This window comes from Heterodontus francisci, chromosome 1, assembly GCF_036365525.1.
Source record: "Heterodontus francisci isolate sHetFra1 chromosome 1, sHetFra1.hap1, whole genome shotgun sequence".
NCBI classification, from domain to species: domain Eukaryota; kingdom Metazoa; phylum Chordata; class Chondrichthyes; order Heterodontiformes; family Heterodontidae; genus Heterodontus; species Heterodontus francisci.
The window spans coordinates 8916618-8943400 of NC_090371.1; the positions used below are offsets into that span (position 1 = coordinate 8916618).

The 26783-nt window shown below is 44.7% G+C and overlaps 1 protein-coding gene across 4 annotated transcripts in view; it reads right to left on the reverse strand.

Moving 5' to 3' along the window:
• LOC137367363 (centrosome-associated protein ALMS1-like) overlaps positions 1-26783 on the reverse strand; it is a 75660-nt gene that overhangs the window by 43825 nt on the left and 5052 nt on the right. For all 4 annotated transcript variants that reach the window (XM_068028640.1, XM_068028639.1, XM_068028638.1 and 1 more), the window contains exons 2-3: positions 20856-20986; positions 7008-8172 (exon numbers count right to left, since the gene is read on the reverse strand). In XM_068028640.1, coding sequence (XP_067884741.1) covers positions 7008-7959 — 952 coding nt within the window. In that variant the 5' untranslated portion in view covers positions 7960-8172; positions 20856-20986. The remainder of the gene's footprint in view (positions 1-7007; positions 8173-20855; positions 20987-26783) is intronic.

Genomic DNA, 26783 nt, shown 5'->3' on the forward strand with positions numbered 1-26783 from the left:
ACGGGATACAGGGGGAATGTGGTGAGTTTGATCAAAATTGGCTCAGTGACAGGAAACAAAGGGTAATGGGTCGACGGATGTTTTTGTGAATGGAAAGCAGTTTCCAGTGGCGTTCCACAGGGCTCAGAGCTGGGTCCCTTGCTGTTTGTGGTATATATTGAAGATTTGGACTTAGGAGGCATGATTGGGAAATCGGCAGATGACACAAAAATTAGCCATGTCGTTAATAGTGAGGAGGATAGCTGTAGACCACAGAATGATATCAATGGTTTGGATGAGTGGGTGGAAAAGTGGCAAATGGAATTCAATCCAGAAAAGTGTGAGGTAATGCATTTGGGGAGGGCAAACAAAGCAAGGGAATACTGAATGAGCAGGAGGATTTTGGGAGGCATAGAGGAGGTGAGAGACCTTGGAGTGCATGTCCACAGGTCACTGAAGGTGGTAGGACAGGTAGATAAAGTCATAGAGTTATACAGCACAGAAACAGGCCTTTCGGACCATCGTGTCTGCGCCAGCCATCAAGCACCTAACTATTCTAATCCCATTTTCCAGCACTTGGCCCGTAGCCTTGTATGCTATGGCGTTTCAAGTGCTCATCTAAATACTTCTTATATGTTGTGAGGGTTCCTGCCTGTACCACCTCTTCAGGCAGTGTGTTCCAGATTCCAACCACCCTCTGGGTGAAAAATGTTTTCCTAAAATACCCTCCAAACCTCCTGCCCCTTACCTTAAATCTATGCCCCCTGGTTACTGACCCCTCCGCTAAGGGAAAAAATTTCTTCCTATCTAACCTATCAATGCCCCTCATAATTTTGTATACCTCAATCATGTCCCCTCTCAGTCTTCTCTGCTCGAAGGAAAACAACCCCAGCCTCTTCAGTCCCTGTTCATAGCTGAAATGCTCCAGCCCAGGCAACATCCTGGTGAATCTCCTCTGCACCCTCTCCAGTGCAATCACATATAGTGTGGTGACCAGAACTGTACACAGTACTCCAGCTGTGGCCTAACTAGCGTTTTATACAGCTCCATCATAACCTCCCTGCTCTTATATTCTATGCCTCGGCTAATAAAGGCAAGTATCCTATATGCCTTCCTAACCACCTTATCTACCTGTGCTGCTGCCTTCAGTGATCTATGGACAAGTACACCAAGGTCCTTCTGACTTTCTGTACTACCTAGGGTCCTACCATCCATTGTATACCCCTTGCCTTTTTAGTCCTCCCAAAATGCATCACCTCACACTTCTCAGGATTAAATTCCATTTGCCACGGCTCCGCCCATCTTACCAGCCCATCTATATCGTCCTGTAATCTAAGTCTTTTCTCCTCACTATTTACACCACCAATTTTCATGTCATCTGCGAACTTACTGATCATATCTCCTATATTCACATCTAAATCATTAATGTACACTACAAACCGCAAAGGTCCCAGCACCGATCCCTGTGGTACACCACTGGTCACAGGCTTCCACTCGCAAAAACAACCCTCAACCTTCACCCTCTGCCTCCTGCCACTAAACCAATTTTGGATCCAATTTGCCAAATTGCTCTGGATCCCATGGTCTCTTACCTTCTTAACCAATCTCCCATGCGGGACCTTATCAAAAGTCTTACTGAGGTCCATGTAGACTACATCAACTGCTTTACCCTCATCTCCACATCAAGTCACCGCCTCGAAAAATTCAATCAAGTTAGTTAGACACGATCTTCCCTTGACAAAGCCATGCTGACTATCCCTGATTAATCCCTGCCTCTCCAAGTGGAGATTTATCCTGTCCCTCAAAATTTTTTCCAATAGTTTCCCAACCAATGATGTTAGACTCACCGGCCTGTAATTACCTGGTTTATCCCTGCTACCCAAAGTAGTGAAGGAGGCATATGGAATGCTGTCATTTATTGACTGAGTTATAGAATACAAATGCAGGGATGTAATGCTGGAACTGCATAAAACACTGGTTAGGCCACAGCTGGAGTACTGTGTACAGTTCTGGTCACCACATTACAGGAAGGACATAATTGCTCTGGAGAGAGTACAGAGGAGATTTACAAGAATGTTGCCAGGGCTGGAAAGTTGCAGCTATGAGGAGAGATTGGATTGGCTAGGGTTGTTTTCCTTAGAACAGAGAAGGCTGAGGGGTCACTTAATAGACGTGTACAAAATTATGAGGGGCCTAAATAAAGTAGACAGGAAAGACCGGTTTCCCCAGGTGGAGAGGTAAGTTTCCAGGGGGCACAGATTTAAGGTGATTGGTAGAAGGATTTAGAGGGGACATGAGGAAACACTTTTTCACCCAGAGGGTGGTGGGTGTCTGGAATTCACTGCCAGGATCGGTGGTGGAGGCAGAAACCCTCAACTCATTTAAAAGGTACCTGGACCTGCACCTGAAGTGCTGTAACCGGCAAGGCTATGGACCAGGTGTTGGAAGGTGGGAATAGATTGGGCAGCTAGTTTTTTCAGTCAGCGCAGACACGATGGGCTGAATGGCCTCTTTCTGTACTGTAACGTTTCTATGGTTCTGTGTGAAAAGGACACTGTTGACCTTTACATTCAGAAATGTAAATGACCAAGCAGTTGATAGTATTATAATTTAGATGGGGAAGCGTATGATTACTGACCCATTTGAAAAGGGAACCTTCAACCAAAAAAGTTTGAGAACCACTGTTACGGGTGATTCCACCCTCACATCTAGTCATCAAGGCCTCTTCCTATTGTGTTGGTACTAGTATACAGACTCATTTTACACTCCCAGTAAACAGATTCGAATTCAACTCCCAGTCCACAGAATAACTTTACACTCCCAGTAAACAGATTCGAATAAAACTCCCAGTCTACAGACTAACTTTGCACTCCCAGTCTACAGATTCGAATTAAACTCCCAATGTACAGATTAGAATTAAATTCCCAGGATATAGACCCCATATTACACTCCCATATACAAATTTGAATTACACTCACAGTATACAGACTAGTTTTACATTACTAATATGCAGACGAGAATTTTGCTTCCATTCTACAGGCTACTGCACGTATCTATTTTACAAACTAGTGTTACGATTCCCTAACACCAACCATAAAAGCAAATTAAAGTTCTGAATTCTTGTATCTGTGAGATCATAATGCTCGGTGATGATCTCATGAATAGGAAAGGCATCGTTCTATAAATATCCCAGCAACCAATAACAGTGCAATCTGCCCCCAAATAAATACCCCACTAACATATAACAGAGCAATCTGCCCCCAAATAAATACCCCAGTAACATATAACAGAGCAATCTGCCCCCAAATAAATATCCTACTAAAATAGAACAGAGCAATCTGCCCCCACATATCCCAGTAACATAGAACACAGTAATGTGCCCCCACATAAATACACCAATAACATATAACAGAACATTTTGCCCCCAAATACCCCAGTAACATATTACAGAGCATTCTGCCCTGCCCACTTATAACCTATATATATTTTTCTGGGATATTTAGAGTGATCTGGCTACAAGCTGGGCATGAATAGGAGCTTACTATTCTAAACTAAGGTCTTTACGCAGGACATGAAATAGCAATATTGATAAAAGACACAATGACAGAAGCAGAAAGAAGGGATTTCAGTAAGTGTGGTCAGACATTTTGGGTACAGTTAAGAAACAGCTGTGGATGCAAGATTCTGGTGGGAGTTGTCTACAGGCTTTCTGACTGCAGCGATGTAGTGGAATGTGTAAATAGTGTTACTACCAGATGAGAACGGTGTCTAGGGTTCCCCTCAGCCTTCACCTGGTCTTACCGTAACAGGGTTTAATTTTAAAAAGTTTTTTTTAGCTCCCCCTTAGTGAATCCTTGTTGACTAACTTCCAATTATAAGACAAAGAAACTAGCCAAACAGGTTTTCTTAGGTTTAAAAAAAGGTTGAATTTTATTAAAGGGTTAATGCCAACGGATACGTGATGCGCCCACGTTAGCATGCATACATGATACACTGACGCAGATAGGGACAGAAAAGAGCAGAAGAAATTAAGTGGAAAGGTTTGAGGCAATATCTGAAGATGGTTTTGGTTTCTGTTCTTCGAGCTCGCTGTAAAGTCCTTGATCGTATGTAGGTCTTGCTTTTCGTTGGGGCCCAGTATTCTTCTTAAACCTTGTTCAATGTAGCAGATTTTTCTTTCTTGGAGTTCATGTGTCCTCAGTGGGTCCAGAGGCTTGTGAGAAAGAGATGGGAGCAGACAGGAGAGGTCTTCTCACTCCAGGAGCAAACAGTCTTTTTTCAGTTCAAACTCTTTGTACAATTCAGAAAACCCAGGTTGCCAAGCAGGTTAGTCATGTGACTAGATGGTCTGACCACATCTGTTTGTGGATTCTCTTGTCTTAGCCAACCCTGGAATGTCTCTCCTTACACACAATACCGGGTGCTCAAAGTCCATTGTGGGTTAAATTGGAGCACAGAATAGCCCCTTTGTCCCTCCAAGCGCTGTCTGTTAATATGCAAATGTTTTTTCCAGCCACGGCTGATCTGTTTAACAAGTCATTTCCTCTCTCCAGCAACAGTTTAAAATCAAGAAATGCTGGAACCACTCAGCAGGTCTGGCAACATCTGTGGAAAGAGAAGCAGAGTTAACGTTTCGGGTCTTCCGAAGAAGGGTCACTGACCCGAAACGTTAACTCTGCTTCTCTTTCCACAGATGCTGCCACACCTGCTGAGTGGTTCCAGCATTTCTTTTTTTTATTTCAGATTTCCAGCATCCGCAGTATTTTGCTTTTAGCTTAAAATCAATGTTCATATGACAAAATTAATATGCTTCAATCTTGGCAAGTGGGGGGGTCTGCATGACAACAGCCATCAGGGAAGCATGTAGTAAAGACAAAGCAGTTCTAACAGGAGATTTTAATTTTCACAGACTGAGTGAAGCAGAACAGGTCAAGTGGTGGAGTTAATTAATTTCTGAATTGTACCCAGGACAGTTTTCCAGAACAATATGTTTTAAAACCGACAAGGAAACAGGATTTATTAGATTTAGCAAAGAGTAACAAGTTAGATTAATTAATAATCTGCCGGTAAAGGAGTACGTTGTAGTGACCACAATATGGTAGAGTTTGACTCGAAGTTTGAGAAAGAAAAGGATCACACTAAGCAAGATTTTAAAACAAGTAATGAATGAGATACAAGCTGAACACATTAAACTGAGCTGAGCTGTTAACAGGTAAAGAAAATCAGCAGGGATACTTCAAAGAAGTATTCAGTACAATATTCCCCCTCAAGAGCAATAGGTCCACGCCAAGTCAACTAGACCAACATGTGAGGTAAGGTGCAAATCTAACGGAAGGGACTTAATAAATTCCAAGAAAAGCAGTAATCCAGTTGACTGGGAGATATGTGGAATCAACAAAGGGACACAAAGAAAATGTTAAGAGCTGCAAAAAACTTGCATGTATTATGTGGACTGAGTAAAAGTTTTTCATGAATATATTTAGAATAAGAGAGTGGCTACGGGAGATGTAATAGACAACAAGACAGTAGCAGATTTATGAATAAGTACTTTTATCTGTTTTCACAGTAGAGGAAGAGTGGTAGAAGGGAAATTAAAAATAAGTCAAGGGGATAAATGTAATGGATTCAATAAGTAAATAAAAGGAAATGGAGAAAATAATGGGACTTAAGATAAATTTCCAGGACCCGACAATTTCTACCCCAGGGTATCAAAAAAAGTAGGTGAGGTAATTTAGGAGTGCGAGTCATAATATTTAAAAACTATTGTGACTCCATTATTTAAAGAGGGTGGGAGAAGGAAAGCAGACAGTTTAACATCTGTTTTGGGGAGGTACTGGAATCTATCAGTAAGGATAGAGTAACTGAGTACTTGAACAAATATAAGCTTCCCCAAGAGAACCAACATGGATTTGTCAATGGTGCATCATGTTTGTCTAATCTAGTTGGATGGATTTTACCGATATGGATTTCCACCGTATTCATCAATGACTTTGGATGAAGAACACTAAGTTAGGAGGGACAGTAAGCTGTGCAGATGGGAGCAGGAAGTTACAAAGAATATAGTTAAAATCAGGCCCAGTACTCAGTGAGTGGGCAAAACTGCAGCAGTTGCCAAGTGTGAGGTTGTCCACTTTAGTGCCAAGAAAGATAAATTGGAACATTCTCGAAATGGTGAGAAACTGGGAGCTGTGGAGGAGCAAAGAAGTTTTCATCAGTGCACAAATCATTAAAAGCTAGTGGACAGGTACAAAAAAATTATTTAAAAGGCTAATTAATGAAACGTTGGCCCTAATTTCAAGAAGGCTGCGGGAAGGAAATGATGTTTCAGTTGCAAAGCCATGTCAGACCTCAGCTGGAGTATCTGCGTTTTGGCCATCACACCTCAGGAAGGATATATTGGCCTTTGAGGGGGAGGGGTGCAGATTCACCAGAATGAAACTGGAGCTTAGAGGGTTAAATTACGAGGACTGGTTGCATAAACCTTGTTTATATTCCCTTGAGTTTAGAAGATTGTGAAGTGATCTGATTGAGGTGTTTAAAATGATTAAAAGATTTGATATGAGTAGATGGAGAGAAACTATTTCCTCTGGTTGGGGGGAGTCCAGAACAAGGGGACAGAACCTTAAAATTAGACCTAGGCCATTCAGGGGTGATGTCAGGAAGCCCTTCATCACGCTAGAGGGAGTGGAAATCTGGAACTCTCTCCCTCAAATAGCTGTGGATTCTGGGGATTAGCTGAAGCTTCCCAGACTGAGATCAATAGATTTTTGTCAATGAAAATGGAGCAAGTTGGGTAAATGGAGATGAAGCAAAGATCAGCCAACATCCAACTGAATGACAGAGCAAACTTGAGGGACTAAGGTGACCTATTCCTGTTCTTATGATCCCACATAAATATCCCAGTAATATATATCATAGAGGCTGTAGCCCTCACCACCCTGGTTTATAAATACCCCAGTATTAACAGATTCAGGCCGGTACCTCAATCCTGGCTATCTATTTCTTAGTTTACTAGTCTGAGCACCTACCTGTTCCCTGAGTGACCAGTGCTTGGCTGGAGGTGGCTCTGGTGCTGACAGTCAGCTCAGTTCTCTCAGTTTGTGCCGACACCTCCTGTACTACTGTCTGACTGGTTGTGGCTGCGGTAACTGGCAAGTGTGACCGGGCTGTCTGAGTCGACACATCCACCTTGCTGCTGTCCTGTACGATCGGAATCCTCGGCTCTGGCCTGACCTCAGAGCAGTAGTCGAACAAGGGTGAGAAGGTGGGGTAAAAGGCAGGAATGGGCATGGGAAGCGGGGGGTATGGCGGCCCCTGGCCAGCTGGCTGAGGGGCAAAGGGACAGGACACGTCCAGAGTGGCAAGGTGGGGTGGGGAAGGAACCAGTTGTGGTCCCAAGTCTTCACCTGCCACGTGTGCGTCTACAGCACTGAGGTGGAGTTTTGCAGACGGTAAGGGAATATCACTGGGATGAGCCACAAAGGCAGCTGGCCGCTTGGGAGAAAGGGTTACCCGGACATGGGAAAGCACGGTCCTGGTGCGAGAAGAGGTGGGGGCATCTGGAGAAGTGGAGCAGGGCTTCTGTCCTGTGGGAGTGCCAGTGCTGGGCAGCTCGCTAGTCTCTGCCAGGGTCTGTCTGGTACCACTGGTCTCGCTGGTGAGCTGCTTCCTCTGCTCTGGGCCGCTCTGCGGGTACTCCTCCTGCACCTTGCAGAAAGTGGGGCTCGGCTGCTGGGCTAGCTCGCGTCCCGCTGGCTTAGAGGAGCTGGGAGGCTCCACTTCAGGTTGGTCAGCGGCCCCCTGTTTTTCACAGGGTATCTCCTTAGGGAGCGTTGTGCTGAGCTGGGGGCTGAAGGAAGGGGGCTTCCTTCGCGAGGAGAAGGTAATGGTAACAATGGGCTTCGCGGGCAGTGAGGTTGGGGACTGGGCAGAGTCACTCGCAGGGGAGTCCAAAGCCATCGCTTTCAGCCGTTCGTCCATGTCCCTGCGAAGGGGTGTCCGCAGCTGCACTGTGGTGTCAAACAGATTGTCAGAAAGCTTCTGGAGCTGGCTGGAGAACTGGGACTTTGCGGCGTTAACAGACAGGAAAGCTGCAGAGGGAATAGCAGGACGCTCGATCTCTGGGACGGTATCTATAGACGATGCAGGATCTGGCGGCAGCGATAAATCCTCAGCATCCACTGGCCATCCATCCTGCCAAAAACACAAAGGTGCCTGCTTGTTTAAAACTGCTTCGCTTTTAATTTGAGGCTAAATTCCCCCCCGCACCACCCAACACAACCTGTCACCAGCCTCCCCACTCTGATCTTCCCAATCCCTGGACAATCAGGGCCTATTCAGTAATTACAGTGCAGAGAATGGACACTTCTAGGCTATGGAAAGTATCTTACCATATCACCACAAGTAGTAACAGGAGCCTGGGACCTCCCCTTCACACTATGGTAATCCAGTGCACTGTCCTTCCTCCCAGAAAGGGGCTAACCTCCTCGCCAGATTCAAAGACAGAGCCCCGCCTCTGGTGGAGGAGTGCGCTGTGAGAGATGTTTTATTGCTCCATTCTGGTCACCAGAACAGTGAAGGTTTACAACCAGAAACCGATGCTGCTGATTGTTTCTTTGCCTGGCTCCTTGTGGCTGCATTTATGCAAATACAGACCTCATGTGATAGAGTGGCCTGAACTGTCAGTGTGGACCCTACTTTGCTGCAAATTACAAACAATGCTTTGCGATGCAGATTGCGCATACATGACCCTTCCTTGGGTAGATATGCCAGCACTCTCGCACACACTTCTCTAACCTCTGCTTACTGAAAGATGCTGGCTTCTGCTGAACAGAGTTTCCTGGTCCTCAGCTGCTCTCTGTCAGCTCAGGCAGGAAGCTACTCCTTCCACACGAGCTTAGACCGTGAATATCAGCAGGAATGTGATGATGAGGGAGCAGGTTACAAACCTGATTCAGTCCTTACCTCATCAGCTAGGGTACGCTGGACGATTAGCAGCAGAAGACAGGCTCGCTTTCTCCCGCTGCTAGCCCGAGTCGGACATCAACTGCAGTCACAGGAACAGGAAAAGACCATTCTGCCCCAGGAGCCTGCTCCGCCGTTCAATGAGATCATGGCTGATCTGCAACCCCTGAATTCCCTTAGTACACAAAAAATGATCTACCTCTGTCCTGAATATACTCAACGATTGAGCATCCACAGCTCTTGGAGGAAGAGAATTCCAAAGATTTACAATCCTTCGAGTGAAGAAATTTCTCATCTCAGCTCTTCATGGCTGATCCCTTATTCTGAGACAGTGATCCCATGTTCTAGATTCTCCAGCTAGGGGAAACATTCCCTTAACATCTACCCTTCAAGAATATTATATATTTCAATTAGATCACCTTTCATTCTTCTAAACTCCAGGAATATAGGCCTAGTCTACTCAATCTCTCCTCATAGGACAGTTTACTGCAAGAGGATTTAAGTATAGGAGTAAAGAAGTCTTGCTGCAATTGTAGAGGTGATACTGCACCTGGAGTATTGTGTACAGTTTTGCTCTCCTTACCTAAGGGAGGATATACTTGACATAGAGGGAGTACAACAAAGATTCACCAAACCAATTCCTGCAGTGGCGAGATTGTCCTATGAGGAGAGCTTAGTTGAATGAGAGGTGATCTCATTGAAGCATACAAAATTCTTACAGGGCTCGACAGGGTTGATGCAGATAGGATGTTTCCTCGAGCTGGGGGCGGGGGGAGGGGGGGGTGGTGTCTAGAACAGTCTCAGAATAAGAGGTAGGCCATTTAGGACTGAGATGAGGAGGAATTTCTTCATCAGAGTGTGGTGAATCTTTGGAATTCTCCACCCCAGAGGACTGCAGAGGTTCAGTCATTATTAAAGATATCAAACGATATGGGGATGGTGCGGGAAAACGGCGTTGAGGCAGAAGATCAGCCATGATCTAGTTGAATGGCAGAGCAGGCTCAAGGGACATAGTTATGCCCTATATAATTGTAGTAAGGCTTCTTTACACTTATACTTCAATCCCTTCGTGGCAAAAGCTAACATAACATATCTACCTTCCGAACTGCTTGCTGTACTTGCAAGTTAACTTTGTGATTCATGTACAAGGACACCCAGGTCCCTCTGAATGCAAACATTTCCCAGTCCTTCACCAGTCAAAAAATATTCTGCATTTTTATTTATCCTACCAAAGTGGATAACTTCACATTTCACCACATTGTATTCCATCTGCCATGTTCTTGCCCACTCACCCAACCTGTCGATATCCCTCTGCAGCCTATTTGCATCCTCTTCAATTACTTTCCCCACCTAACTTTGTATCAGCAAACCTGGATATGTGGATGCCGAGGCATTGAGTACAAGAGTTGGGACATCATGTTACAGTTGTACATAACATTGGTTAGGCGGCATTTGGAGTACTGTGTGCAGTTCTGGTTGCCACACTACAGGAAAGATGTGATTAAGCTAGAGAAGATGCAGAAAAGATTCACAAGGATGTTGCCTGGTTTGGAGGGCTTGAGTTATAAAGAGAGATTGGATAGGCTGGGTCTGTTTTCCCTGGAGCGAAGGAGGCTGAGAGGGGACATGATAGAGGTATATAAAATTATGAGAGGCATAGATAGGGTAGATAGCCAGAGTCTGTTTCCCATGGTAAGGGTGAGTAAAACTAGAGGGCATAGATTTAAGGTGAGAGGGAGAAGGTTTAAAGGGGATCAAAGGGGTAAATTTTTCACACAAAGAATAGTGGGTATCCGGAATGAGCTGCCTGAGGAGGTGGTGGAGGCAGGAACAGTAGCAACATTTAAGATGCATCTGGACAGAATGAGCAAGGCATAGAGGGATATGGAATTAATGCAGGCAGGTGGGATTAGTATAGATAGGCATTATGGTCGGCATGGACGCGGTGGGCCGAGGAGCCTGTTTCTATGCTGTACAACTCTATGACTATGACTGTAACACTCAGTCCCCTCATCTAAGTCATTAATACAGACTGTAAATAGTTGATATCCAAGCACTGATCCTTGCAGTGCCTCGCTAATTACAGCCTGCCAACCCGAAAATAACCCGTTTATTCCTAATCTCTGTTTTCTGTCCATTAACCAACCGTCAATCCATGCTAATATATTACCCCCAATCCCATGAACCCTAATTTTGTGCAATAATCTCGTGTGCTTTTTGAAAATCCAAATACACAACATCCACTGGTTCCCTCTTACTGGCTACATCCTCAAAAAACTCAACAGACTTGTCAAACATAATTTCCCTGTCATAAATAAAAGCATAAAATGCTGGAAATACTCAGCAGGTCTGGCAGCATCTGTGGAGACAGAAACAGAGTTAACGTTTCAGGTCCGTGACCTTTCATCTAACACTCTGCTGAGTATTTCAGATTTCCAGCATCTGCAGTATTTTGCTTTCTCTTTCATAAATCCGTGCTGACTCTGCTTAATCATGTTATGATTTTTTTTAAGCACCCTGTGCCACGTCCATAATCATAGATTCTAGCATTTTGCCTACTACTGACGTTAGGCTAAGAGGCCTATAGTTCCCTATTTTCTCTCTTCCTCCTTTCTTCAATAGCAGTGTTATGTTTGCCACCTTCCAATCCTTGGGAACTGTTCTAAAATCTAAGGAATTCTGGAAGATCAAAACCAATGCATCTACTATGTCTGCAGCTACCACTCAAACTCCTAGGATGCAGGTCGTCTAGTCCAGGAAATTTGTCGCCACTTAATCCCACTAATTTCCCCAGTACTATTTCTTTAATTGTACTGATTTGTGTAGGTTCCTGATTCTCACTAGACCTTGGATCTCCATTATTGGATCATCATTATTTTTGAAATGCTTTTTGTGTCTTCTACCATGAAGACAGATACAAAGTATTTGTTTAGTGTCTGCCATTTCCTTATTCCCCATTATTTCACCCATCTCTGCCTCATTTACTTTCACTAGTCTTTTCCTATTTACAGACGTATAGAAACATTTACAACCGTTTTATATCTCTTGGTAGTCTACTCTCATATTCTCTTCCCTCGTTCCTTGTCAATTTCTTGGTCCCTTGCTGGATTCTAAAATCCTCCCAATCCTAATGTTAGAAACACTATAAACCTCTTCCTTTGATCCAATACTGTTTTTAACTCCTTTTTTTCTGCAGGGTTTATGCCCATTCCCTTAATGTATTCATGTATTTTTGTAATTTTATGCTTCCATCTACACTGCTTACAATGCCACATAGCTTTGTGTCAACGGAAAATTTGGATATGTGGCTTTCTATCCCATTATCCAAGATATTAATAAATACAGTGAATAGCTGAGAGCCCAACACTGATCTTTGTGGAAAGCCACTTGTCACATCCTGCCAATGAGAGTACCTGCACATTATCCCTACTCTCTCTCTCCTGCCACTCAGCCAATTTCCTGACCAGGTCAATAATTTGTCTTCAATTCCATGAGCTTCAACTTTAGCCAACAGTCTCTTATGAGGAACTTTATCAAATGCCTTCTGGAAATCCACATAAATAACATCTATAGACATTCTCCTGTCCACTACTTTAGTCACCTCTTCAATCAGGTACGTCAGGCTTTATAAATCCATGCTGGCTTTTTCTGAGGAGCTGAAAACTTTTGAGATGTTGAATCACTCTATACTTAATTACAGATTCTAACAATTTCCTGACAAAAGATAAGAGTCATAGAGTTATGACACAGAAGGCAGCCATTCAGTCCATCGAGTCCATGCTAGCTTTCTGTAGAGCAACCCAATCAGTCCCATTCCCCCACTTTATCCCCGTTGCCCTGCCAGTTTATTTCTCTAACTGGTCTATAATTCCTTGTTTTTCCTCCCTGACCTTTCTTAAATAGCAGAGTAACATGCACACTTTTCCAACCTAAAGGAACAATTCCTGAATCGAGGGAATTTTGGAAGATTAAAGTTAGTGCATCTGCAATTTTCTCGCCCACTTCCTTTCAAGCCCTGGGATGGAAACTATCTGGTCTTGGGGATTTAGGGGGGGCACAGTGGCGCAGTGGTTAGCACCGCAGCCTCACAGCTCCAGTGACCCGGGTTCGATTCTGGGCACTGCCTGTGCGGAGTTTGCAAGTTCTCCCTGTGACCGCGTGGGTTTCCACCGGGTGCTCCGGTTTCCTCCCACAGCCAAAGACTTGTAGGTTGATAGGTAAATTGGCCATTGTAAACAGCCAAGTGCGACGTCTCAATTCATTCCATCTTCGCTGCCTTCGGAGAATACTTGGAATCAGGTGGCAGGACCGTATCTCCAACACAGATGTCCTCGAGGCGGCCAACATCCCCAGCTTATACATAATACTGAGCCAGTGGCGCTTGAGATGGCTTGGCCATGTGAGCCGCATGGAAGATGGCAGGATCCCCAAAGACACATTGTACAGCGAGCTCGCCACTGGTATCAGACCCACCGGCCGTCCATGTCTCCGCTTTAAAGACTTCTGCAAACGCGACATGAAATCCTGTGACATTGATCACAAGTCGTGGGAGTCAGTTGCCAGCGTTCACCAGAGCTGGCGGGCAGCCATAAAGATGGGGCTAAAGTGTGGCGAGTCGAAGAGACTTAGTAGTTGGCAGGAAAAAAGACAGAGGCGCAAGGGGAGAGCCAACTGTGTAACAGCCCCGACAAACAAATTTCTCTGCAGCACCTGTGGAAGAGCCTGTCACTCTAGAATTGGCCTTTATAGCCACTCCAGGCGCTGCTTCACAAACCACTGACCACCTCCAGGCGCTTATTCATTGTCTCTCGAGATAAGGAGGCCAAAGAAATTGCCCTAGTGTAGGTAGGGGATGCGGTAGGAATATGGGATTAATGTAAGATTCGTATAAATGGGTGGTTGTTGGTCGGCACAGACCCGGTGGGCCTAAGGGCCTGTTTCAGTGCTGTATCTCTAAATAAATAAATTTGTCACTATTATTTTCTTTATTACTGTTACTTTGTTCATATTAATTATGGTGAGTCCACATCCCTGATTCAATATTAGTTTCCTTAGGATGTCTGACATGCAGAATTCTTCCTCTAATGTAAACACCAACACAAATTAACTATTTAACATGTCCACCATTTCCTTATGAGGAAAGGTTGGACAGGCTGGGCTTGTATCCGCTGGACTTTAGAAGAGTAAGAGGTGACTTGTTTAAACATAAAAGATTCTGAGAGGTCTTGACAGGGTGGATGTGGAAAGGATATTTTCTCTTGTGGGAGAATCTAGAACTAGGGGTCACTGTTTAAAAATAAGGGGTCGCCCATTTAAGACAGAAATGAGGAGAATTATTTTCTTTCAGAGGGTCGTGAGTCTTTGGAACTCTTTTCCTCAAAAGGCAGTGGAAACAGAGTCTTTGAATATTTTTAAGGCAAAGGTAGATAGATTCTTGATTAGCAAGGGGGTGAAAGGGTATTGGGGGTAGGCGGAAATGTGGAGTTGAGATTACAATCAGATCAGCCATGATCATGTTGAATGGCGGAGCAGGCACAAGGGCCTAGTGGCCTACTCCTGCTCCTATTCGTATGTTCCTATTTATATCACCATTGTCAGTTTTTAAGAGGCTCACATTACTCCTGACTTTCACTAGTCTTTTCCAATTTACAGACATATAGAAATATTTACAATCTTTTTATATCTCTTGGTAGTCTACCCTCATATTCTCTTCCCTCTTTCCTTATCAGTTTCTTGGCCCTTTTTCTGAATATAACAAAGTTTATTTGTGTTGATTTTGATATCCCTTGCAAGTTTCTTTGCATACTCCCTTTTTGTAGCTCTTACTTTCTGTTTTGTCACCCTTGGCTGTTTTTTCATCTCTCCCATTCGCCAGAAGCTGTGCTAATTTTGCATCCTTGTATGTATGTTACCCCTTACCTGTTTAGTCTTCCTTGCTGAGATAGACTAACTCAGCAGAGGGTAAACTAACTTGGGACTGTCCCTGTCCAATGGTTCAGGATCACACTGAGTGGCACATAACATCACTGATCTTTTTGGGGCCTGTGCAGACTTCTTGCAAGCTGGTTCTGACAGATTTGTTCCTTACTCAGTACTACTGACTGCATTCAACCATTGCATCTCTGCGTCCAGGGGCCTTAAGCTCTGGACTTTCAGCAGAGTGCAAGTCAGCTGCTCTTAACAGTAAGTATGTGCAGGAGACATTTCTCTGTTGTGTGTTAACCAGAGAATCAGAGAATAGTACAGCACAGAAGGAGGCCATTCGGCCCATCGAGTCACCAGCTCTTTCAAAGAGCAATTCATTTGGTCTCACTCACCTGTTCTTTCCCCATATCCCTGCAATTTTTTCTCCTTTAAGGATTTATCGAATTCCCTTTTGAAGGCTACAATTGAATCTGTATCCACCACCTCATTGGACAGCGCATTCCAAATTTTAAACATTCGCTGCTTAAATAAGATCTTTCTTATGTCACCCCTGGTTCTTTTGTCACATTTGTAAATCTGCACCCTCTGGGTATCGGCCCTTCAGTCATTGGAAATACTTTTGCTTTATTTACTCTATTTAAACCCTTCATCAATTTAAGTATCTCTATCATACTCATCTTAGCCTTTTCTGCTCTAAGGAGAACAACCCTAGCTTCTCCAAACTCTCTAAGTTACTGTAATCCTTCATACCTGGAACCATTCTTGTCAATGCCTTCTGTACTCTCTCCAAAGCCCACACATCATTCCGAAAGCGTGCTGCTCAGAACTGGACACAATTTTCCAGCTGGGCCTGAAATAGTATTCTATATCGGTTCAGCATAACTTCCTGGCTTTTGTGCTCTATGCCTCTATTTATAAAGCCCAGGATCCTGTATGCTTTATTAACTCTTTGTTAACCTGCCCTGACACCTTGAAATACAAACACCGCCATTCTCTCTGCTCTTGCACCCTCCATTAAAATTGTACCATTTAGCTTGTATTGTCTTTCCTCATTTTTCCTATTAAAATGTATCACGAGAAGGTAGGCAACAGTATTCTATTGGGTGCGAATAGCAAGCATGTGTAGGGGACAGCGTTGTATCAGATTAACAGTAAGTGTTTTAGGAGACATCCTCTTACTAGGCTTCATCTTGTGTCCATAACCAAAATGTTGCTCAAAAAAATTTCTGTGCATATATGGATTGCACACCCAGGTTACAGCATCAACCCCACACTCACACAGGGGAAATCCACAGGCACTGCATTCCGCAAGGAAGGATTCCCTTCCCCTATCTAATAGAGTTCACCGCACAAAGATAGATGCAAAGCCAACCTCCAGTCCATGCCACTCAAAACATGCATCACTTGGGAAGGAGGCAGAGACTCAGGGTGACCCAGTGGATAAACTGCATTCTCATGCATTTCCAATATCCCACGTAAAGCTGATTATCAGGGCTGATACCATTCTTTCTTGACTAGCAGCAGGTGAGAGATTACACACCAGAGGAGATTAGAAAGTTAAACCAGAGCAACTTACACCCTGGCAGCTGCTGCTGAAGGAATCCGTGCCTGCAATGAAGAAACCTATACCTGTGAATTTGGCACCTTCCAGAGTCCCAGCCGTAGCAAACCTCACCCAGTGGCCTGGTATAGGAAATGGGCAGGAAGCTGCCCACTACAATGCCTGGTTGATGCTGGCTTTACTGATCTCAGCTAGTATGAAGGTGGGCAAGTTCTGCAATATGTTTCAATGCTCCTGAGATTTCCTGATTCACGAGCTACTATTTTGGTATTGCTGGAAAGCAGAGTTTGCATGCATGTACATGTACACACACGTGTGCAAGTACATGTTGATGTTTACACGTGTGCATCTCCATGTATGTGGGTGGGAATGTGTGCATATATTTTTATGCGCGTGTGTATGTGTGTGTTTGCATATGTGTGTGTACATTTGTACATATATGTTTGTGTATGTGTATATTTGCATGTTTACATGTGCATGCATATATATCTGTGCGACGTGTGTATATCAGTGTGTGGTGTGTATACTTCTGAATGCGCTTGGGTGTATTTGTGCACATGTATGTTTGCGCATACATATATTTGTGAGTGCAATTGCGTATATTCGTGTGGCTGCGGGTGCGTATATTTGCGTGCACAAGCACATGTGTATATTTGTGTATGTGTGTATATTTGTGAACGTCTGTATGTGCGTGTGTGTGGGTGCGCGCAGTTGTGCATTTAAACTGAGCAAGGGCCAGACCAAGCTTGGACATGAGGCTTTCCTTTGTCCAGTACCCTCAGGGCTGAGCCATGTGCATGAAGATTGCCCCTGGATGACTAAACACGAGGAAATCACAGATATTATACACAGTAAAGGACTGGTTAGCACAGTTTATAGACTGAATGGGAGCTGATAGCAGGATAGAGAAAGAGAACCTGCATTTGAAGTGCATCTTGAAAGCACTTCACCGAGCTGTAAAAGGAAAACGAGTGCTCGGCCAAAGGAGGAGATATTAGGTGGGATGCCCAAAAGCTTAATCAAAGGGTTTTTTTTTTTAAGATGGGTTGTGGACGTAGAGATTTGTTTATTCATTGGATGTAAGCATTGCTGACAAGGCCAGTATTTATTGCCAATCCCCAATTGCCTTGAGAAATGGTCGATAAAGAGAGTGGGAGGTGGAGAAGTGAAGGGATTGAGAAGGAATTACAAGGCATGAAGTGCAGGTGGCTGAAAGCACAGCCGCTTACGAGAGGGCAATGAGAGGGACGATGCACAAAAGGCCAGTCAGAGTACTGCAGAGGTCTGTGAGGACGGACTGAGGAGAAGGTCACCAAGATTGTGGAGACGTGGGAGAGGCTATGGAAGGATTTAGACAGCACACAGAACAGGTTTTCAACTGAACATGATTAGATATCAGAAGTTACAAACTGATAAATTTGAGTAGACTGAATAGCTGATAGGAGTAGCTGGCAGAGATTATACAGTAGGGAGAGACAGAATAGAGGATAGAGAAACTGAAAGGTTAAATACAGAGGGAACAGACAGAATAGAGGAGGCAGCAACTGACAGGTTATAAATGGTGCGGAAACAGCCAGAAGACGTATCCAGGAGATACAAGATTACACAAATACTACACCAGCAGAAATAGTAGCTTACCCTCCAGACAGTGAATTGCAATGGTTCTTGTTGGTGTAAACAGTCCCCAAGCTGTGTTTACATCCAATTATACATGTCTCCCATTGGTCAGCTCTCATCACACTGGTCAGGTCCAGACTTGTCCCTCTTTGTTTACTGACTGTTACCCTAACACCTAACAGCTCTCAGTGAGGATCGAGAGCCTTGTGGGAAAAGCAATGTCACAGGCAGAAAACTCAGTTTAATCCATCCTGTTCACTTTGATATTTACAGCTGACTTGGGAGAATGAAGGGCAGAGAGAGCAGTATAACGTCAGTCAGCAGCAGTTCAATGAGCTGCTCCCACCCAAGAATTCCCTGACTCAACTAGCTTAGCAGATCGGAACAGTCTTTGTCTGAATATAGCTAATTAGCCTTTGCCAAACATTTATATCACCTATCTTCTCTCCATCTCACCTAAACGCACAGGATTAGAATAGTTAGGTGCTTGATGGCTGGCATGGACATGATGGGCCGATGGGCCTGTTGCTGTGCTGTATAACTCTATGACTCTACAGAAATCTCACATATCATTTCCAGCAGCCAGTGTCAATATCAAACACTCCCAGGGCAGGTACAGCACAAGGTCAGATACAGAGTAAAGCATCCATGAGGCGCTGTGGGCCATCAGCAGCAGCAGAATTGTACTCAACCACAATCTGTAACCTCATGGCCCAGCATATCCCCCACTCTACCATTACCATCAAGCCGAGGGACCATCTCTGGTTTAATGAAGAGTGCAGGAAGGCAGGCCAGCAGCAGCAACAGACATACCTAAAAATGAGGTGTCAACCTGGTGAAACTACAACACAGGACTACTTACATGCCAAACAGGGGAAGTAGCACGCAATAGACAGAGCTAAGCGATCCCACAACCAACAGATCAGATCTAAGCTCTGCAGTCCTGCCACATCCAATCGTGAATGGTGGTGCAAAATTAAACAACTAACGGGAGGAGGAGGCTCCACAAATATTCCCATCCTCAATGATGGGAGAGCCCAGCACATCAGTGTAAAAGATAAGGCTGAAGCATTTGCATCCATCTTCAGCCAGAAGTGCCGAGTGGATGATCTATCTCAACCTTCTCCTGAGGTCCCCAGCATCACAGATGCCAATCTTCAGTCAATCTGATTCACTCCACATGATATCAAGTAACAGCTGAAAGTTCTGGATTCTGCAAAAGCTATGGGCCCCAACAACATTCCGGCAATAGTACTGAAGAACTGTGTTCCAGAACTAGCCACGCCCCTAGCCAAGCTGTTCCAGTACAGCTACAACACTGGCATCTACCCGGCAGTGTGAAAAATTGACCAGGTATGTCCTGTACAGAAAAAGCAGAACAAGTCCAACCCGGACAATTACCGCCGCATCTGTCTACTCTCAAACATGAGTAAAGTGATGGAAGGGGTTTTTAACAGTGCTATAAAGCGGCACTTGCTCAGTTATAACCTGCTCCATTTTGGTTCCGCCAGGGCCACTCAGCTCCTGACCTCATTATAGCCTTGGTCCAAACATGGACAAAAGAGCTGAACTCCAGAGGTGAGGTGAAAGTGATGCCCTTGACATCAAGGCGGTATTTGACAGAGTATGGCATCAAGGAGCCCGAGTAGAACTGAAGTCAATGGGAATCAGGGGGAAAACTCTCCATTGGTTGGAGTCATACCGACCACAAAGGAAGATGTTGTGGTTGTTGAAGGTCAATCATCTCAGTTCCAGGACATCACTGCAGGAGCTCCTCAGGGTAGTGTCCTAGGTCCAACCATCTTCAGCTGCTTCATCAATTACTTTTCCTCCATCATAAGGTCAGAAAGTGGGGATGTTGGCTGATGATTGCACAATGTTCAGTACAATTCGCAACTCCTCAGATACTGAAGAAGCCCCTGTCCATATGCAGCAAGAGCTGGACAACATCCAGGTTTGGGCTAATATGTGGCAAGTAATATTCACACCATACAAGTGCTAGGCAATGACCATCGCCAATAAGAGAGAGGACATTACCCTCGCTGAATCCCCCACGATCAACATCCTGGGAGTTACCACTGACCAGAAACTGAACTGGACCAGCCACATGAATGCTGTGGCTACAAGAGCAGGTCAGAGGCTGGGAATTCTGCAGCGAGTAACTCACCTCCTGTCTCCCCAAATGCCTGTCTACCAATTACAAGGCACAAGTCAGGAGTGTGATGGAATACTCTCCACTTGCCTGGATGGCTGCAGTTCCAACAACACTCAAGAAACTCGATACCACCCAGGACAAAGCAGCCCGCTTGATTGCACCACGTTCAACATTCACTCCCTCCACCACCAACGCACCGTGGCAGCAGTGTGTACCACATACAAGATGCACTGCAGCAACGCACCAAGGCTCCTTAGACAGCACCTTACAAACCCACGACCTCAACCACCTAGAAGGACAAGGGCAAGAAATGTATGGGAACACCACCACCTGCAATTTCCCCTCCAAGCCACACACCATCCTCACTTGGAACTGCACTGAGTCAGAATCCTGGAACTCCCTTCCTAACAGCACTGTGGGTGTACCTACCCCACATTAACTGCAGCAGTTCAAGAAGGAAGCTTACCACCACCTTCTCAAAAGCAATAAGTGATGGACAATAAATGCTGTCCTAGCCAGCGACACCCACATTCCACGAAAGAATAAAAGAAACGTAAAGCATGGGTTAGATACAGAGTAAACCTCCCAGGGCAGGTACAGCACAGGATAGATAGAGACCAACAGTCTGCAAACAAAGCACTTTCGCAATCCTACCTGAGGGTTAATGAGGTTCTTGGATGCTTGAAGTAATTCTGCTTTGATTTCTTCAATCTTCCTCCGGTCCTCTTGATCCAGGATTAACAGTGGGTCGACAGGCTGCGTGAACAGCTTTACCTGTTCCCAATCTAGATCAAAGGACGACAAGCTGTCAGGTTCTGCTCACTGTCGCCCTCAGTACTGCGTTTCCCACCATCGGTGACTGGGCTACATTGCTGAGTACATTGTGACTCTGAGATACAGCATCAGGCCATTTTTGGACATGAGACTGGGTGGTTCAGATCCTTCATTCGTTTCTACTACTGTAATTTCTCATGTTCCCACATACAGGTGATGATAAAACTCCTCTACACTGTCCCATCAAACACTCCCAGGGCAGGTACAGCACAGGTTAGATACAGAGTAAAACTCCTTCTACACTCCCATCAAACACTTCCAGGGCAAGTACAACACAGGGTTAGATGCAGAGTAAAGCTTCCTCTACACTGTCCCCATCAAACACTCCCAGGCCAGGTACAGCGTGGGGTTAGAAAAAAGAAAACGGGGTTATATACAGAGTAAAGCTCATTCAAACATACAAATTAGGAAGAGTAGGCCACTCGGCCCCTCGAGCCTGCTCTGCCATTCAATAAGTTCATGGCTAATCTGATTGCAACCTAAACTTCACATTCTCGCCTACCCCCAAAAACTTTCACCCCCTTAAATGGGCGACACTTTATTTTTAAATAGTGCCCCCATAGTGCTAGATTCTCCCACAAGAGGAAACATCCTTTCCACATCCACCCTGTCAAGACCCCTCAGAATCTTATATGTTTCAATCAAGTCGCCTCTTCCAAACTCCAGCGGATACAAGCCATGTTCGAACCTTCTGGACCAGCCTACCATGCGCCACCTTGTCAAAGGCCTTGCTAAAGTCCATGTAGACAACGTCCATCACCCTGCCCTCTTCAATCCTCTTGGTCACATCCTCGAAAAACTCAAATTCGTGAGACATGATTTCCCACGCACAAAGCCATGCTGACTATTCCTAATCAGACCATGCGTTTCCAAATGCATATAAATCCTGGCTCTCAGAATCCTTTCCAATAACTTTCTCACCACTGCTGTAAGGCTCACTGGCCTGTAGTTCCCTGGCTTATCCCTGCTGCCCTCCTTAAACAAAGGCACAACATTAGTCTTCTGGTACCTCACCCGTGGCTAACGATGATACAAACATCTCTGCCAGGGCCCCAGCAATCTCCTCCGTTGCTTCCCATAGAATTCTAGGATAGACCTGGTCAGGCCCCGGGGATTTATCCACCTTAATGCGCTTCAAAACATCCAACATCTCCTCCTATGTAATGTTGATATGCTCCAGGATATCGCTGTTCCCTCCCTTGAACTCACTAGCTTCCATGAGCTTCTCGATGGTAAATACAGACGAGAAGTATTAATTTAAGAACTCGCCGATTTCCTGTGGCTCCACACATAGATTACCACATTGATCATTAAGGGGACCTACTCTCTCCCTAGCTACCCTTTTACTCTTGATATACTTATGGAATCTTTTAGGATTCTCCTTTATTTTATCTGTCAGGGAAATCTCATGGCCCCTTTTCGCCCTCCTAATTTCCTTCTTAAGTGTACTCCGACATCCCCTCTACTCCTCGAGGGACTCGCTTGATCCCAGCTGCCTATACCTGGCACATGCCTCCTTCTTTGCCCTGATCAGACCCTCAATATCCCTCGTCAACCAAGGTTCCGTAAACTTGCTAGCCTTGCCCTTCCATCTAACAGGAACATGCCGGCCCTGAATTCTTCTTAACTCACTTTTAAAAGCCTCCCACTTGCCAGACGTCCCTTTACCTGTAAACAGCCTCTCCCATTCAACTTTTGAGAGTTCCTGTCTGATGCCATCGAAATTAGCCTTCCCCCAATTTAGGACTTCAACCTGAGGACCAGTCCTATCCTTTTCCATAACTATCTTGAAGCTAAGAGAGTTATGGTCACTGGTCCCAAAGTGCTCCCCCACTGACACATCAACCACCTGCCCATCCTCATTTCCAAAGAGGAGGTCGAGTGTAGCCCCTTCTCTAGTAGGGCTATCCACATACTGCTTCAGAAAACTATCCTGGACACACTTAACAAATTCTTCCCCATCTGATCCTTAGCACTAAGGCAGTCCCAGTCAATATGAGGGAAGTTAAAATCACCTACTATTACAACCCTATAATTCCTACACCTATCTGTGATTTCCCTATATATATGCTCCTCCAATTCCCTCTGACTATTGGGGGGCCTATAGTACAATCCCATCAAAGTGATCACCCCTTTCTTATTTCTAAGTTCTACCCATATGGCCTCACTGGACATTCCCCCCGGGATATCCTCTCTAAGTACTGCCGTGATGTCCTCCCTAATCAATAGTGCAACTCCCCCTCCTCTCTTACCTCCACCTCTGTCACGCCAGAAGCATCAGTACCCCGGAACATTGAGCTGCCAGTCCTGCCCATCCCTCAACCATGTTTCTGTAATCGCTATAATATCACAATCCAATGTACCGATCCATGCTCTGAGTTTATCTGCCTTACCTGTAAAGCTTCTTGCATTAAAGTAAATGCAGTTTAGCCTACCAGACCTTCCACGCTCCCTGTCCTGCCCCTGCCCAGCCTGCCTACTGGACTTGCTTGCTTTAACCTCTACATTTGCCTCAACGATCTCATCTGAGAGACTACTAATTTGGGTCCCACCCCCCTGAAAGACTAGTTTAAACCCTGCCGAGTAGTACTAGCAAACCTCCCCACAAGCATATTGGTCCCTTCCAGTTCAGATGCAACTCACCCCTCTTGTACAGGTCACCTCTGCACCAGAACAGATCCCAATGATCCATGGACCTGAAGCCCTCCTGCCTACACCAGCTCTTCAGCCACGCATTCATTTGCCTATCCTCCTATTCCTACCCTCACTAACACGTGGCACAGGGAGTAATCCAGAGATTAATACCCTAGAGGTCCTGCTTTTTAACCTTCAGCCTAACTCTCTATATTCACTTTGCAGGACCTCATCTCTCTTCCTACCTATGTCGCTCGTACCAATATGGACCATGACCTCTGGCTGCTCACCCTCCCCTTTCACAATGTCCTGCAGCCGCTCCAAGACATCTTTGATCCTAGCACCAGGGATGCAACATACCATCCTGGAGTCTCGTTTGCGGCCACAGAAACACCTATCTGCACCCCTTACGATAGAATCTCCTATCACTATAGCTCTTCCACCCCTTTTCTTCCCTTGCTGTGCAGCAGAGCCCTCCGTGGTGCCACAAACTTGGCTGTTGCTGCTTTCCCCTGGGAGGTCACCCCACCCACCCCCCCAACCCAACAGTATCCAAAGCGGTATAATAAAAGCAAAATACTGCGGATCCGAAGAAGGGTCACTGACCCGAAACGTTAACTCTGCTTCTCTTTCCACAGATGCTGCCAGACCTGCTGAGTGAATCCAGCATTTCTTGTTTTTGTTCCAAAGCGGTATATCTGTTTTTGAGAGGGGGATGGCCACAGGGGACACCTGCACTACCTGCCTACACCTACTACTCTGTCATCGTGGTCCATATAGGCAGGACAAGGAAAGAGGTTCTGCATGGTCAGTATGAGGGCCTAGACACCAAATTAAGCAGAACCTCAAAGGTAATAATCTCTGGATTATTACCTGAGCCATGTGCAATTGGAGTAGGGCAAATACGATTAGAGAAATGAATGCGTGGTTCAAAGACTGGTGTGGTAGAAGTGGGTTCCGGTTCGTGAGGCACTGGCACCAATACTGAGGAAAGTGGGGCTGTACTGTTGGGGCGGTCTGCACTTGAACTGTACTGGGACCAGTATTCTAGCGAGTCGCATAACTAGGGAAGTAGAGAGGGTATTAAACTAAATAGTGGGGACAAGGGATAAAATTTGGGAAGATGTGGTAAATCCAAGAGTAGAGACAAGGCAAGAGAGAAAGGTATCAATATGGGAAAAGATAACCAGACTGTGACAGGAAGGAACTTACAAATTCAAGAGTAAATCAGCAGACAAGGCTGGAGGTTACAAAAATAATAAAAGGTCAAAACTAAAGGCACTGTATTCGAATACACGTAGCATTCGAAACAAAACACATGAACTGATAGCGCAAATAGAAAAAAATAAGTATGATCTGATAGCCATTACAGAGACATGGCTGCAGGATGACGTAGATGGGACCTGAATAGTGAAGGGTAGGTGACAGTTAGGAAGGACAGGAAGCTAGGAAAAGGTGGAGGGGTGGCTCCGTTAATTAATGATGGTATTAGCACAATAGAGATGGTTGACCTAAGTTCAGGAAACCAGGATGTAGAAGTGGTTTGGGTCGAGATAAGTAATGATCAAGACATGAAGTCACTTGTGGGGGTGGTGAGCAGGCCCCCTTAGTGTAACCACACGGTAGGATGGAGTATAAAGGAAGAAAGAATGGGTGCTTGTCACAAAGGTACAGCGATAATCATGGGGGATTTTTATTTACCTATAGACTGGAAAAATCAGATGGGCAAAGGTAGCCTAGAAGAGGAGTTCATAGAATGTTTTCATGATAGTTTCTTAGAACAGCACGTCCTGGAGTCAACCCGAGAACAGGCTATACTAGACCTGATATGGTGCAACAGGATAGAATTAATTGATGGCCTCATCGTGAAGGCACCCCCCTAGGCAGCAGCGATCATAATATGATTGAATTTTACATTCAGTTTGAGGAAGTGAAGAGTGGGTCTAAGACTAGTATTTTAAACTTAAATGAGGGCAATTATGAGGCCATGAAAGCAGAGCTCGCTAAAGTGAACTGGCAAAGTAGGTTAAGGGATAGGTCAATACAGATGCAGTGGCAGACATTTAAGGGGATATTTCAGAATACACAGAATAGATACATTCCAACAAGAAAGAAAAATTCCAAGAGGAGGACCCACCACCCGTGGTTAACTAAAAAAAGTTAAAGAGAGTGTCAAACGTAAAGAAAAAGCATATAATTGTGCAAAGATGGGTAGCAGGTTAGAAGACTGGGCAGAATATAAAAAGCAACAAAGAATGACTAAAAGATTAATAAGGAGGGAAAAATTAGACGAGAGAAAACTGACTAGAAATATAAAAACAGATAGTAAGAGTTTCTATAGGTATTTGAAAAAGTGTTAACAAAGTGAGTGTTGATCCTATAGAAAGTGAGGGGTCTGAGGAATTAACAATGGAAAATAAGGAGATGGCAAATGAATTAAACAGGTATTTTGCATCGGTCTTCACCATAGAGGATACAAGTAACATCTCAGAAATAGCTGTAAATCAGAAAATGGAAGGGAGGGAGGAACACAAGAAAATTTACTATCACCAGGGAATTGGTACTGAGTAAACTGTTGGAGCTGTGGGCTGACAAGTCCCCGAGTCTTAAAAGAAGTGGCTAGTGAGATAGTTGATGCATTGGTTTTGATTTTCCAAAAGTCCTTAGGTTTGGGGAAAGTTCCATTAAATTGCAAAATGGCGAATGTAACTCCTTTATTCAAAAAGGGAGGGAGACAGAAAACAGGAAACTACAGGTCAGTTTGTATAACATTGGTCATAGGGAAAATGTTAGAAGCTATTATTAAAGACGTTACAGCAGGGCACTTAGAAAAAGTCAAGATAATCAGGCAGAGTCAACATGGTTTAGTGAAAGGGAAATCGTGTTTAACCAATTTATTGGAGTTCTTGGAAGAAGTAACATATGCTGCAGCTAAAAGGGAACTGGTGGATGTACTGTACTTAGATTTCGAGAAGACATCTGATAAGGTGCCACATCAAAGGTTATTGTGGAAAATAAAAGCTTATGGTGTAGGGGGTAACATTTGGGCATGGATAGAGGTTTGGTTAGCTAACAAGAAACATGGGTCATTTTCTGGTTGGCAAGATGTAATGA